The 14774-nt window shown below is 40.0% G+C and overlaps 2 protein-coding genes across 4 annotated transcripts in view; one reads left to right on the top strand and one right to left on the bottom strand.

Moving 5' to 3' along the window:
• Positions 1–7606, bottom strand: part of EIPR1 (EARP complex and GARP complex interacting protein 1) — a 77383-nt gene extending 69777 nt beyond the window's left edge. Inside the window, exon 1 of the mRNA XM_027690380.1 lies at positions 7475–7606. Within this exon, the coding sequence (XP_027546181.1) occupies positions 7475–7516 (42 nt within the window). The 5' untranslated portion in view covers positions 7517–7606. The remainder of the gene's footprint in view (positions 1–7474) is intronic.
• Positions 7595–14774, top strand: part of TRAPPC12 (trafficking protein particle complex 12) — a 48373-nt gene continuing 41193 nt past the window's right edge. Inside the window, exons 1-3 of one of the 3 annotated variants that reach the window (XM_027690378.1) lie at positions 7595–7678; positions 8481–9697; positions 12892–13008. In XM_027690378.1, coding sequence (XP_027546179.1) covers positions 8486–9697; positions 12892–13008 — 1329 coding nt within the window. In that variant the 5' untranslated portion in view covers positions 7595–7678; positions 8481–8485. Of the gene's footprint in view, positions 7709–8030; positions 8051–8480; positions 9698–12891; positions 13009–14774 lie in introns of those variants that run through there. The other 2 variants (XM_027690377.1, XM_027690379.1) reach the window with 2 other exon arrangements.

Below are 14774 nucleotides of genomic sequence, written 5' to 3'. Positions count from 1 at the left end.
AACAACATAACTGAATTTGGAGTGCTGTCAGGATCAAGGAAAGTGCCTTAAGTTTGTCATCTTGTACTCCAACATGTCAGAGCAGGTTGCAAATTACGTCTTCCACAAAGCTTCCTGCCTCATGACTGCAGCTACTACATAGAAAATAAGCAAAAAGCATAATATAATGAATATGCATTAATTTAAACCAATAGAAATTATTGGTTTTAAAAGTCTGCACCTACAGAACACTAAATTGCATATAGCCCAAAAAGAGTTTACTACGAGGTTTTCAAATAGGCTGGAGAGGGACTTTTCACAAGGGCACATAATGATAGGAAAGATGCAAACAGCGAGAAAACAAGTAATCCTTACACACACTGCCACAGCAAAATCCCATCTAACTGATAGTGCCAGATAATGCAACAACATACACAGTTAGATTATTTCATCTTTAAAGAAGGCCTAAGACCAGGAAAAAAATACTAGCAAGCAAAAACATCATGAACAACAAAGAACTTTTTGGCTCCATGTCCAAATTTCATATTTATCAACAGCCCTATGAGGAAATGTGCCTGGTTCAAAGCAGGCAGTTTTATAAAACAGGACAAAGACCTAACTGCAAGTCCACTACAAAAACAGGTATGCAAAGGACATGCAAAAGCCTAGATTACAAGCGTGAGAGGCAGCAGCAGAAAGATAAAGCAGGAGAAACAACAATCATTGTACTAGAATTCAGGTAAGACTAATTGGAGACTGGGCATCATATCCATGCCTACACCATGCTCAGTTTGATGTCAGACAGACACCACCTTCTACCTTGCCCTTGACCATTTAGGCCACTTCTAGAATAATAAAAACCTCTGAGAGAAAAAACAGAACAGAGTCTGCAAAGTGAAAGGTCCTTGACAACAGCAACAGATGATCTGGAGGAACACAATGAGAAACTTCAAAAGTGTAAAGAAGGCTGGTTTAAAATAAGTGCATTATGGAACTGCAATGCACTAATTCTCTACACTTCATTCATAAGTTCTTCTGAAACTTTCCCTTCTCAACATCTTTTGCAATACCAGCCAAATGCACAAAGTTTTGGTGGGTTTTTTTGGTTTAGTTTGGGTTTTGGTTTGATTTTTGTTTTTGTTTTTTTTTTTTTACTTATTATTTAGGGCAGTAATAGGCAAAGAAAAAAAAAGAATCAGTACTTCTCCAACACAATTTTTCTCTTGCTGATGTATTGAACTGGTTTGGTATCAACAAACTAGAAAACAGACCCCAACATTTAAATATTTGTATTACTTTTAATACAAGCAAAATAATTCTGCAACACACGTATCATTTGAAATTCATACAATCAATCTGTACTAACAAACTGTGAACTTGCAATACAAAATGTAAGGACACAGTATTTGCAGTCCCTGAATCTGAAGTTAAAGTTATTTGACTATCTGCTTATGCTGAAAACCAGAACTAGAATACTGCTACTTGGGGGATGGTGGAGGGGAGCTGGATTTGCTGATGCCTCATACTAGAGGCAAAATACAAGTTCCCTGACCTCCCAGACAAGCCCAGTCTGCTAATGTCAGGAATGTTATTTTTCCCTTCTGGCATAATTTCAATTTTCAAGTAAGTATACTTGGATTTTACTTAGGTAAGACAGTCTTGTTTCTCCCACCACAGTAGGAGACCCTCTCTCAGAGTCTGTACTAAGCTGCAGTGACTCTATTGATGAAAGTGAAGAGGTTGGCAGCACACATGCCCAGGTGACCTTCAATGCTCTCAGACAGCTGCTTTCTCCAAGTCTTTCACAGCACAAGAATTCCCACCACTGACATATTTAGCGCACTGACCCTATTCAAAGACTGACAGATTCTGTAAACCCTCACAGTAACAAATGCAACCCTCACATAAAGCCTCGCATAGCACAGTCACCCTCACAATACCCATTCATTTATCATGAACTATAAAAGTAACAATCATTATTTAAGAGTTCCTTCTAGTTCACATAACTGTATCTTCATATTGCCACTAGTCTGTACCATACCTAACATTAGCAAGATCTACTAATTGCTTGAGGGTCCTAAAAGAAATACTTTTCACCTGATCTACTTCATGCATTATGAAGATCTTTGGGGGATTAGTTAAGAGAGCTTTGCCACTTAGCTACTTTTGTTCCTCTAGTAAAACTTGAAACCCAAAAGCTTCAAAATATAGAGGATTGGCACTCATGAGATAAGTAATTTTAGAGAAGAAAGAGAACTGACACAAAAGGCAGGAATTTCATTAAGACATTATCATATAGTTTCTTGAACTATTTTAATTTTCAAGATAAATCCTCCAAAGACAATGCTAAAGCTGTGGCAAAATCGTTATGTACATTCTGTTTAGGCCGCTCTCTCTGAATCCACAGGAGACCACAAAAGCTCTCCCAGGGAAGAGAACACCCCCGCCAATAGGAGCTATAGGCTCCCACATTGGGAACACAGCCAGCACAGGTTTCCCTGGATAACTTTTAAGTGACACGCATTTTGTTAGGAAGTCCCCTTTTACCCCCTCTTTCAATAAATCTATACCTGCCTTCTACTCGATCACAGGTAGGTCAGCTGAGCTATTCTCAATACATACTGATGACATAAGTATACACACGTTGTAGGAGACCCGTGGCCAATATATTTTAGTTGGTATTTTGCACTGCTTGAAGTTTCTTATTTTAGAAAATCACATTTAGCTTTAGGGAAATTAGGTTTCACCTTACTCCTGCAAACAGGCAAGTCCTAAAAATCAATAGTCTGTATTCAGATTCATAAAACCTGTTAACAACTAACAGACAATATAATACAGGGCAAGTGTTGCTTATTCAAAGAGCAGGACAAGACCACAATGCATTACACAAACTCCGACAAAGCATTACTGCACTTTTTCCAAGCCTGCTTCAGCCAGAGCCCATCTCAGGGTGCTGCTGGAGCTCTCTTTATGCAGTACAGCCCTGTGCTCTGCTGTCCTTGCCTCCTGCTCATTATCCTTCTCCCTTGCAATCTATGTGCTTTTGACATTTAACACACAATAGCAGTGTCTGGCATGCTGAAATTCAGCTCAGTGTTGTGGTATCCCCAAAATCCATGACATGTGCCAAACACATGCTCCATAATTATCACTCTCTGGCATAAGCAATGTTCCTCTTCCCTCACCCATGCTTTTAAGCAAGAAAGATGTAGTCTTGAGCCACATACCTATCCCCAAAAGCACCTCTACACATTGCTCATTTCAGGCCTATAAGCATCATCCAGTCAACCTTAAACTAAGGCAAATACAGTATTTTGAGACATTCAGTATGCTTACACACCTGCTCAAAACATCACTGTTTAAATCCTCAATAATAACATGGGGAAAATTGTGACTCCCTGAAAATGAAAGCCAATTCAACACAGGGTAGACATACCAGATACTCCAGGTTAGACAGTAAAACCTACATCAACTTTACACTGGACAAGAAGCACACAATTTCAGTGACAAAACATAGCACTTAGCGATATTCCTGGGACCTCATTCATCACATTTTTATAACTGAGAATATTGATGAATACTACCAAGGTTCATTTTTAGAAGAAAACCTTTTGCTATTCTTCAGCATCTTCATAAATTAGTTGGACACAGGACTGGAAGGGATACTAAGCAAGTTTGCAGATGACACAAAACTGGGAGGAGCTGTTGACTCCCTTGAAGGCAGGAAAGCCCTGCAGAGAGACCTCAACAAATTAAGAGGACTGGGCAATCATTAACCACATGAAGTTAAACAAGGGAAAGTGCCAGATTCTAAACCTGGGATGAGGCAATCCTGGATGTAGATACAGACTGGGGAATGAGAGGCTGGAAAGCAGTGCCATGGAAAGGGACCTGGGGGTCCTGGTCAGTGGCAAGTTGAATGAGTCAGCAGTGCCCTGGCAGCCAGGAGGGCCAACCCTGTCCTGGGGGGCATCAGGCAAAGCATCGCCGGCCAGTTGAGGGAGGGGATTGTCCCGCTCTGCTCTGCACTGGGGCAGCCTCAGCTTGAATATTGTGTGAAGTTTTGGGCACTGCAACACAAGAAAAATATTAAGGTATTAGAAAGTGTCCAAAGGAGGGCAATGAAGATGGTGAAGAGCCTTGAGGGGAAGCCACATGAGTTGCTGCTGAGGTCATTTGGTCTGTTCAGCATTCAGCATGGAGGAGACTGAAGGGAAAACTCATTGCAGTTACAACTTCCTTGTGAGGGGAAGAGGAGGGGCAGGCACTGATCTCTTCTCTGTGGTGACCAGTGACAGGACCCAAGGGAATGGCCTGAAGTTGTGTCGTGGACGTTTAGGTTGGATATTAGAAAAAAGATTCTTCACCCAGAGGGTGGCTGGGTGCTGGAACAGCCTCCCCAGGGAAGGGCTCACAGCATCAAGCCTGACAGAGTTCAAGAAGTGTTTAGATGACACTCTCAGGCACATGGTGTGACTCTTGGGGATGGTTGTGTGCTGGGCTAAGCACTGGAATTGATGATCCTTGTGGGTCATCCAAATCGGCATATTCTGTGATTCTGTGAAATGTTCTGCAGCTACTCTTGTTGCTCTGTATTCATCATCACGAGCCACAGTCACATCATTCGGTCCTCAATTCAAGTAGCAACTCACATTTTCATTCACCATCCATCTGTAATTTTCTCATTTTCACTACGGTCAGATGATCGGAGGAAATATGGTGGGATATTGTCTTTAAAAAAGTCACAAAAAGAACCACACACCCTGAAGTTCACATATAATTTGTATTGTCTGTACAATGTTCATATAGCTCACAGACACACTCAAGAGAGGAAAAAAACACTCCTAAAACCTATGTTTTTGGGGTTATATGAACATTCAAAACAGCACAAAAAGAAGTTCCAGATGTCTAGTAAAACAGGAGGAACTAACCAGGTCGAAAATTTAACTAATCATTTAACTAATCACTAGTTTTACTCTTGTTTTGCTGTCAGATGTTTAGCTTCCCCCTTACCTCCACCCCAGACAAAAGCAAACTAAAATTGTTTCTCACTGTTACTTGGTAAAACTTTTTCCACAATAGTTACACTTGGTAAGTAGTGAAAAACAGTTGTATAACTGCTCAGAATATCTTTACTTTTCATTCTCGAGTGTTAGAACTTTCTGTGAGTGACATGGCTCTAAGACTCCCCTGTTCCACTAAATCTTTTTTGATGAACACTGGATTAAAAAAAAGGAGAAAAATGTATTTATTCATTACTCTAAGTTACCTTACTTATGCCACTACATCAGAACACATTCTGCACATGGAAACGAACAGAAATAATTTTAAGTTAATTGGTGGATAGCACCCTAGTAGGAATCAGCTTTAAGTTCTTATAAACCCAGCCACATCGGATCAGATGAAAAGCATATCTGCAAACTACACTTTGTCAGAGGCCAAAGAGAGATTCTTCTTGACTGCTGGAGACACACGTTGCTTCTCAGTCCACAATCTTTCTTGTAGTTTCTACATGTCACTGTTTAGTGAAATATAATTTTTATTTGCAACAAGAGTAAGAAGATCCCTTCCTCCTTTTAATTACTTTGTAATTTCAAAGTCGACTTTGAATAAGCTTGTCATAGAGCTGAAGTAAAGACTGGAAATTTTTTAAAAAACACAAACAAATCCCAACCTAACCATAAGAAACAAAGACAAAATTTTTTAAACTTGGCTGAAAAATTAGTCTGAAGAGATGCTTTCAGACAAGAAGCAGTAATTGTGATGATGCAGCTAACCATTATTAGCAACACAGAAGAAAAGAGGCTTAAAAAAAGAAATTATCTTTCTTATTAGACCTGGAGACACAAGTTAGAAAGACCAGACTAGTTTTAGGTTTAAGTCTCTCCATTAAAATCTCTCCATTTTCAGAAAGTACAGGGATGTGATTTGTTTTAAAGCTACACTGGGAGTTAATGGAGATCAGAAATAGAATCTTCACGTCTATGCTCCTTTTCCAGCTTACCCATAAACCATCTCTTCTTTCCTCACCTTCTCTCCAAGTGATCTGTACTAACAGTAATTTCCTTTTATTATGGCCACTTTCTTCATCCATTTTCTTTAATCCTCCTGCCAGACAACCCTGTTTACATACCTGGCAGAAGAGAAGAGGTCTCTAGGAGATACATGGTTTGGTGGGGGGATGGGGTGGGGGAAGCACAGGTCCGTGGAGGTTCCAGACAATACACAGACTAGCCTTCCAAAATTTCTGGAAGACTTGCTATATATGACTTACTAGAAAGGAGCTACGAATTTTATTAAGTACAGGATATATATTCTATACTGAAATCTCTTTTGCAGAATAAGTTTTATTAATTTTGAAGTAAGAGTTACAGCTATCTGTAGACAATCAGAAAATGATAGCATATCATCAGACTTCAGTACATTCAACATTCAGAACAGGTGAATTTTACATACCAGCTCCTATACAAGAGGAAACCAAGCAAATACACAATTTGCTAAGGAGATCTATTGGTGTAGTCTGGACTACAGAGTACATGGCTCAGTAGCCAGGACACCTGTTACAAAGAACCTTCGTGTACTACTTTCCACAAGCACTTTAGTAAAGGTGCCTAAAAAAAAGTGCTTGTGTAGATATTTACATTATTACATCTAATGTAGAATGAATTGTTCTGTTAGGAGGTGCTGTGTTTTTTCTGCAGCTATTACTCTATACTGGCAACGATGATAAGCCAGCTGTTGCCAAAGAGAACATGTAACAGCTGAGTAAAGCCCTTATTGGGGGAATCATGAATTAGGGTCCCGCTCACCCATCCAGTTACCTTCCTGTTTATTTTCCCAGAACTTGTAGGAACCTTATTAAACACCTGTGTTCCTCTAAGGAAATGACCAATAAACTCCTAAGCTAGACAGTTCCATTTCCTTATAGCCATAACCACTACCATGATGGACAGATTTGTTCCATGGGACAAATGCACAGATACGGAACTCACAGCAAGAGATGGCACAAAGATCATGTAACTTTACAGCAGGATGTAACCAACTAAAATTCTTAACTTACTGGAAACAGTTTCATGCTCTCTCCTTACAAAAGCGGTTTTAATTATTTTTTTCTTTCTGACAAGGCAGAATGAACTACAGAGATCTCTTCGAGACTGATGGTGTTTTCGTGCCATCCCAGAGCCCGGCAAAGGCTTCTCCAGCGGCGGACCAGGGGCGGTGACAGGGCAGGATTCCCCCCAGCGCCCTAGAGGGAACGAGCCCTGCCCTGGCCCCGCAAACAGCGGGTTCTGGAGCGGGGACTGGCTCCCGCCCCCTGCTCAGCCACATTTAAAATACCCAAAGTAGCCTCCAGGAGCCCGCGGTGCCCGCGATGCCGCTCGAGGGAGCGAGGGGACGCCCTGCCCCACCACACACACGCGACCCCGCAGCCACCCCCTTCCGCGAGGCAGGACCGGCACTGCCAGTCCTCCCTCATCCTCCCGTCCACGCTCACCTGGAACTCCAGCCCGTAAATCACCGGCGCGTCGTCCTCCATCGCGACCCCTCAGCCCCGCCGCTCACGCCCTCCCCCGCCCGATGCTTTCTGGCCCTCGGCGCAGCCCGTTGCCAGCCGCTTCCGGGAGCTGCGCGCGGCCCGGACCTCGCGCAGGCGCCGTGAGGGGGGAGCGGCGCCGGGGGAGGTGGCGACGGCGCCGAGGTGACGGAATGGGGTGGAATGGGATGGGATGTATGGGATGGAATAGGACATATGGGATGGAATGGGACGGGGGCGGTCGCGCGGCTCCCATGCTGCTAGAGGGCCGTCCGGGTGGGCGGGTGTCACTGGAGCTGCTCCGGGTAGAGGCCGCGCCCCCGCCCCCGCGGGGTGGCCGGGCCAGGGCACCCGCGGTGGCACCGGAGGCAGCGCCGAGCCCAGCCCAGCCCGGGGCTGCGGCAGCTCCACCGGGCGCTGGTCCCGCTTGTCCAGCCCCGCGCTGGGGACAGCGCTTGAGACTGCGCTGCCTTTCGCTGGAACGGGGACCGAGCTGGGCTTGCGAGCGTTGAAGCAAATATGGAGGCCCTGGAACAGGTTGTCCAGGGAAGTTGTAGATCCCTATCCGTGGAGAGGTTCAAGGCCATGCTGGATGGGGCTCTGAGCAACCCGGTCTAGCTGAAGGTGTCCCTGCCCACGGCAGGGAGGTTGGAACAAGATGATCTTCAAAGTCTCCTTCCAACCAAAGCATTCTGTTAAATTGTTTTGCCTGTGTTCAGTGGGAGGCCTTTGCTTTTCAATCCCAGTATTGTTGCGATGTGCAGAAAGGATGGAGAGAATATATTTTCACAATTAATTTATTCTGTGGTTAGATGTTAAATGAGAGATGTCATATAGTGAAATTACTATATTTTTAAAGCAAGAATTTCAGCGTTTATATGATTTTTAGGAGTTTCACTGTGACACCTGACCAACACCAGAGAAACAAAACTAATTCTTTTTTTGGTGGGGACTTTTCCCTTTTCAGTTACCATGGAGAATAATGAAAGTAATGCTAAGGATGCAAAGAGCACCTCAGATGAAGATGATAACGGAGACATAGTTCAGCAGAAAACTCAGGAGGAAATTCTCTTTCATGAGGAAACCATTGATCTTGGTGGAGATGAATTTGAGTCTGAAGGGAACGAAACTGTATCAGAAGATTCAAATAATTTTGTAGACAAACTTAATGAGCAAATGATGGAGAGTGTCATTATTTCAGATTCACCAAACAATAGTGAAGATGACACAGGTGAACTTGGTTGTCTCCAGGAGATTGTAGAACAAATGGAAGCTAAAGATAATCAAAAAACAGAAGCAGAAGTGGATAAAGAAGAGTTTTTAAGTAATGAGAGTGAAACTGAACATGAAGAAACACCCAAAGACATTTCTGAGATTGGAACAGATGATCAGGCATCTTTGAAGGAAGAATCAATTCAGGAAGCAGTGAAGGAGGAACCAAAGATGGAAAACAACGTTCCTGTTGATAAAAAACCAAATAATGTTGATGAAAGCAAACCTGAGGACCAAATATCGTCCCCCAGTACTAGCAAACCATCTTCTGAGGCTGAGCCTATTCCTGTGTGCACCATCTTTAGCCAAGCAAACAACGTTAGTACCCAGCCGCAGTTGTTCCTACCTGATGGTTTTGAACCTCAGATGGTAAAATCTCCCAGTTTTAGTAGTATAATTGAGACTCCAGTGAAGTCTAATCCACAGGTGGTTCAGCCAAGTCCTAGTCTGAGCAAGTTCTTTGGTGACACTGTTAACACTAATACTTTAGCTTCTGATTTTTTTGATTCATTTACCACATCCAATTTTATTTCTGTTAGTAATCCCAATGCAAGCTCTTCAGTTCCAGAACAAATATCCTCTCTTGCTAACGGTGGAGATGGTTCTTGTGCTTCATCTAACCCTACTTTCCCTGTGCGCAATGGGAGACCTGAAGCAGGTGGTCCTCCGTCATCTCTAGAAATAACTCAATCCCCCAAGCCATTCTCACAAATCCAAGCTGTTTTTGCTGGGAGTGATGACCCATTTGCCACAGCCTTAAATATGAGTGAACTAGATAGAAGAAATGATGCTTGGCTTCCTAGTGAAGAAACAAGGAATGTTCTCATTTCAGTTGCCACACAACAATACAGCACCGTGTTCATAGATAAAGAGAATCTTACCATGCCTGGATTAAAATTTGATAATATCCAGGTAAGAGTCTGTTATTGCATCTTGGTCTATGATTATATTTTAGAAATACTGTGTAAGAGCTATCCGATAATGTGTATATCCTAGTGCTTCATATTACTGATGATCGCCTTGTGTGTATTACTTCAAACCTAATAAAAGTCAGCGTCACTGCCTACTCATATGTAAAAGGAATAAAACCAGATCTAATTTATTCATAGTGACATTTGTTGGGTACATTGAAAACCAGTGTTGACAATTTCCTTGGAATCCAAAGCTGGTTGTATTTTTAAGTACTTTGTTTCTGGTCCTCCTAGTTAGTAAGATAATGCTCGAATTTGGAATATATACAAAATCTCTATGCTGTACTCCAGTCTGAAAGCAAACAACTTTGTTTGTTTGTGTAATTCACTGTTACAACCAAGTGGGAAATAAGATTTTTTCACTCATGTTCACAGTGTTCTGAATAATGTTAACACTGACTGAAGTTGCATCTTTTCTGTCTTCCCTAAGCAGTGGAAAGGTATAACCTGTAAGAAAGATTGAGTGCTGCAGCAAGGTAGTGGGAAGGGATAACCCCAAAACTAAAGGGAAAACTCCAAATGAGATCATGAAGCAAAAAACATAGTAGTGAAAACTCAATTTTTTGCTTTTATCAGAGTTTCCAACTGCTGAGAAGGCATAAAGCTTTTTTTTCAGAATTTGAGAAATTTCACTCAGATCTATTCAGGATTTCTAATGAAGCAATTTTATCCTGGCCAAGACTAACTATCGTAATGTTTTGGGGTTTTTTCTTGAAATAGGCTAATCCTACTCTTTGATATCTATGTCTCTGGATAATAGAATTGTTGTTTAGATAGATGGTGTTGAGGGTTTGAATACTTTAATCCTTAATTGTGCGTAACAAAGATTATCAGTCAATAGTCTAATGCAAAGCAGAGGATAGTCTGCAGTAACTTCCTAATCTGCAGGAGCTATCAGAAAAGTTTCTGGAATTAATCAGGTCCAGATTTGTGGCTGAATTAACTGGCAAATCTTAGTTTTCTGTCACAATCAATAAATTATACCAGTTTTAGACATATGCCATGCTGCTGCTGCTTCTTGGGTTAATTTTATCTTAAAATGTTTGTTTGTGTCACAGAGCCTGAAAAGTAGCATGAATGAAAACGTTGTAATAGGAAGCCGCTACTCCTCCTGTCCTTCCCACCTTGCCCAAAATATCCCTTAGACCTTGATGAGTTATTCAAGAGTGTGTACTATGTCTCTCCTGACAGCTAATGGGATGGACAGAAGGAATGATCCCTTCCACAGGCTCCAAGGATGAGGTCCTCCTTATTGCAGGCCTTCTCTTTCACAATAGTTCTTGCTCACTTTCTTCAGTCCAATCATCAATTAAAGGCTTGTTTGTGCTGATGATTCCCTAAACCTGGCCATGTGCATATATGCAGATGTACCGTTTAGTACATAATTTAAAAGAAGATGTTTGGCAATATCCATGTGATTTATTTCTACAATAAGACCTGATGTAAAATCATCAATGGAATTAAGGGGCATTCCTGCTGCTTTCTTCGTTGATTATAATTTATAAGTAGTCTCATAGATATGTCAGCAGGGACAAGTTTTGAAGTGCTTTATGTTTAGGCAACTTTCCTCACTTTCAGTTACTGCTTTTCAATGGCCTGATTGCATGACTTGACTGACTTGACATCCCCTACTTTGGTACATTGTTCCATACCCTACTAGTATGCAAACTGTGTATTTAACTGAAACTATTATTGTAGAGTACTTGAAATGTCAACTGAAACATTGTGGGAGGCATGTTTTCAATGTTAAAGCAGCTTCCAACAATAGTCATTATGGCTTTGATATGAATAGTTTGCTAATGTAAATGTTAATCCAAGATGTTAAACCAGGCTGCACGCAGTGGACAGAGAAGTTGGTTGCAAAGTGCATTTACATTGAGTGAACTGCAAATGTGCTTCAGGGAAGGACTGAAATTTTGCATGATGTGTATCGAAGAGCTTAATCCTTTACTCTTTTCCCTGCTTGCTCAGAAAGTGTTTGCATGACAAGTCTATTGTCTGAAAATTTTTTCAGATAAGTTTTATGTGGATAAATCATACCAAGAAAAATACTGAATTTTTTTTTTATTTCATTTGCTTTTGGTGATCATTCAAGAAACATTATTTTTTAAATTATCTTGGATTGTGAATGGTACAGATTGTCTGCACTTGTGTTCTTCGAGTGTCGGAACGAGTCTGAGTGCAGCTTTTTATGCTCTCTCCATTATGCCTTTTTTCATGAATTGCTGTCCTTTGTTTCATTATGTTCATTTTTACTGTTTCATTCTCCAAAATACTTTTGAGTCCAAAATGTTGGGGGAGATTAGGAATTCTTCTGTATTCATATAATTTTGCACACAGTCTTTTCTTAATCCTTTGGACTCTTCTGTCCGAAAGATGGATATCTTATTTATTCATAGGATAAGTGACAGCATTAGAGGTAAAGGATTTCCATGTAGTGAAAGAGTAGTTGCAGTCTCATTACTTAAACACAAATATATTTCCCATCATTGTCCATGGGGAAAGTGCCAATATTTATTATCAATTGTCTTTATATAGCTGTATTTTATTAATTTCATCTTTATTTTAAGCAAAAAGCTGTTGAGCTCAGGTAGCCCAGTTTCTCTGACTGATTCTTGCAGTTAGTTCCTTTGAAATTAAGAACACTTATTGAAGGATTGCTGTTTACTTTGTTCTGTGATTTCTCAAGTTTATTTTCTGTGGGTATATAAGGCTAGCTTATCGTGTACATGTTTATCTTTGATCAGTAGCTTGCACCTTTCAATGTTAATAGACGTTGTGAAAACCCATAAAACTGATTGTGTTTCATAAGATCTTTGAGGAATGTTTTGTAAGATCTGTGAGCGATAATAATATGAGAAGCAAATAAATCTGAATGTGTCAATGCTAACAGAAACCAGTTAGAATATACCAAGAATGTACCAAGTTATGTGGAGTAAATGTAGAAATTTTCATTACAATGCTGTAAATACATGTGCAGTTATATTTATTTCGCACAGAAAGTACTGGAAAATAAGTGTATCTCTAGAGGAAAGAACTGTGTTGCTCAGCTTTAATTCTACATCTTATTTTGCAGAAGTAATGTTTAAAAGAGTCTTGTTATGTGTCTTCTTTTTCTGTTCCATGAACACCAAGGGAGATGCAGTAAAAGAGTTAATGCTTCGCTTCTTGGGGGAGCAAGCTGCAGTGAAGAGACAAGTTTTGAACACCAGCTCTGTGGAGCAGTCATTTGTGGGCTTGAAACAGCTAATTGTAAGTAACAATCTTTGTAATTTAATATGTATTAAATACTATGCTTCCCTGAAGATAATTGGGAATTACTGACTGTGAGGAGAAACTGGGGAAAAAAATCTACAAATCAGTCTATCCATGATCCTGCAATATTACTCACCAAACTACAATAATTTTTAAAGGGAATGACACTGGGGTTTAAATATTTGGTTTTAAATCATGCAGTAAACATTTTTTTAATATGCAAAAGTTAGAAAAAAGGTTATCTTAAGTGACTGTAATTTTTTTTTGTGTTGTAAATGGTTGTAAAGCAGATTTTAATCTCTTTGTTGTTTATCTGCATACGTATTTATGTTTTCACCTGAGTGTTTTACAAAAGGCAAGACGTACAAGTTCTAAATGGTAATGCCTAATTTTTTACTTCAGTGCAGGAAAACTAAAGTAAATTGCTTCCAAAGGAAAGCTTAATTTAATCCTTTCATTAATGTAAATATTTCTGTCCTGTAAATAGTTGCATCTGGCAGCCTCATGAACCTTCCTTCTACCATTGTGTTCCTGTTTGAAACTCATTACTATTACATAATTGAGCCTTACCTAATCTGGTGATATGACAAGGTATTTTTGACTCGTTTTATTTTTGAACAAAATGGATGAAAAATTACTGAGGAAAAGCTGTGAGGAATTACAAGTGTTAGGACAGTCTGTGTTTGATATTTAACATCTTTTAATCTAAGTGTGTGACTTGACTTGTAAAGCTTCAAAAGAGACAACTTTTTTGTCATGTTAGGAATACTCTGGGAGGTTTCGGTAAGCACTGTTAAAGGAATTCAGCGGTGATTTTGGAAACTAAAGCTGAAAAACAGATTGTGATCTCCATCCTAAAGACAGATATTTTTCAATTTGTCTCAATGTTTTGCTTAGCTTGAGAGTTTGGAGGGAAAAACAAAATCTTATGGGGAAATCTTGTACCCATCAGTGTCTAAGTAGGACAGGTGTTTTTTCTGCACTTTCTTTCCCTCTTCAGAAGGGGAATGGGGAACATTTTTCTGTTTAGCCTGGTAGTTGGCACCTATACAAGATGTTCTTCTATGCTGCAGACAACCTTGTAGCTTAAATACAGTGCTGATGCTGATACTGTTTTAGTTTTGAACATGCTCTTAAGCTCCAGAAGAGCTGTGTTAAGGTTCTTATGCTCAAGACAGCGAAGCTAAGGAGGCAGTATGCAGCTGTAGGATCTTTTGCTACCTGTAGATCATTTTTATTCAAAAACTTGTCTTATTAGAAGGGTCGGGGTTTTTATAAAATTGCAGCCATTCAGCTAGAAGTCAGAATGTTCTTCAATTTTCAAGGCTTTCAATCAGTAGCTGTTAATTATTTTTATGATACCATATAACTATTTCTCAGTTTCATTTGCAGAACTTTGTTTCTTTTTATGATGATAATTAGTTGGTCAATTTTTTCCCTTGCAAACATTGCTGTTTTTTTCTGAAATTCTAAATGTAGAACATTTATTTCTGATTGACAACAGTCTTTAATGTTTGAAAGAGATTTCAGACTTAGAAACATTAAAATCCCGTGCTAGATGTTACTAATTAAAAATATATATACTTTTTAATACATAGACCAGAATGACATATAATAAGTATTCTGTTACCAGTCACCAACTTTACTTTGTTTATGAGTGAATTCCTGACCAAATATGTGCAGTGAATAAATCTTTTGATGCAAAGGACCACTTACAGGACATATTTTCATTTGAGATCTGGTTAAAGGCTGGTGAACATTGG

Source organism: Neopelma chrysocephalum, unplaced genomic scaffold (genome assembly GCF_003984885.1).
Source record: "Neopelma chrysocephalum unplaced genomic scaffold, ASM398488v2 Primary Assembly neopelma1_80b, whole genome shotgun sequence".
NCBI classification, from domain to species: Eukaryota; Metazoa; Chordata; class Aves; order Passeriformes; family Pipridae; genus Neopelma; species Neopelma chrysocephalum.
Note: the sequence above shows the minus strand (reverse complement) of the source record. Positions and strands in the feature narration are given on the sequence as shown.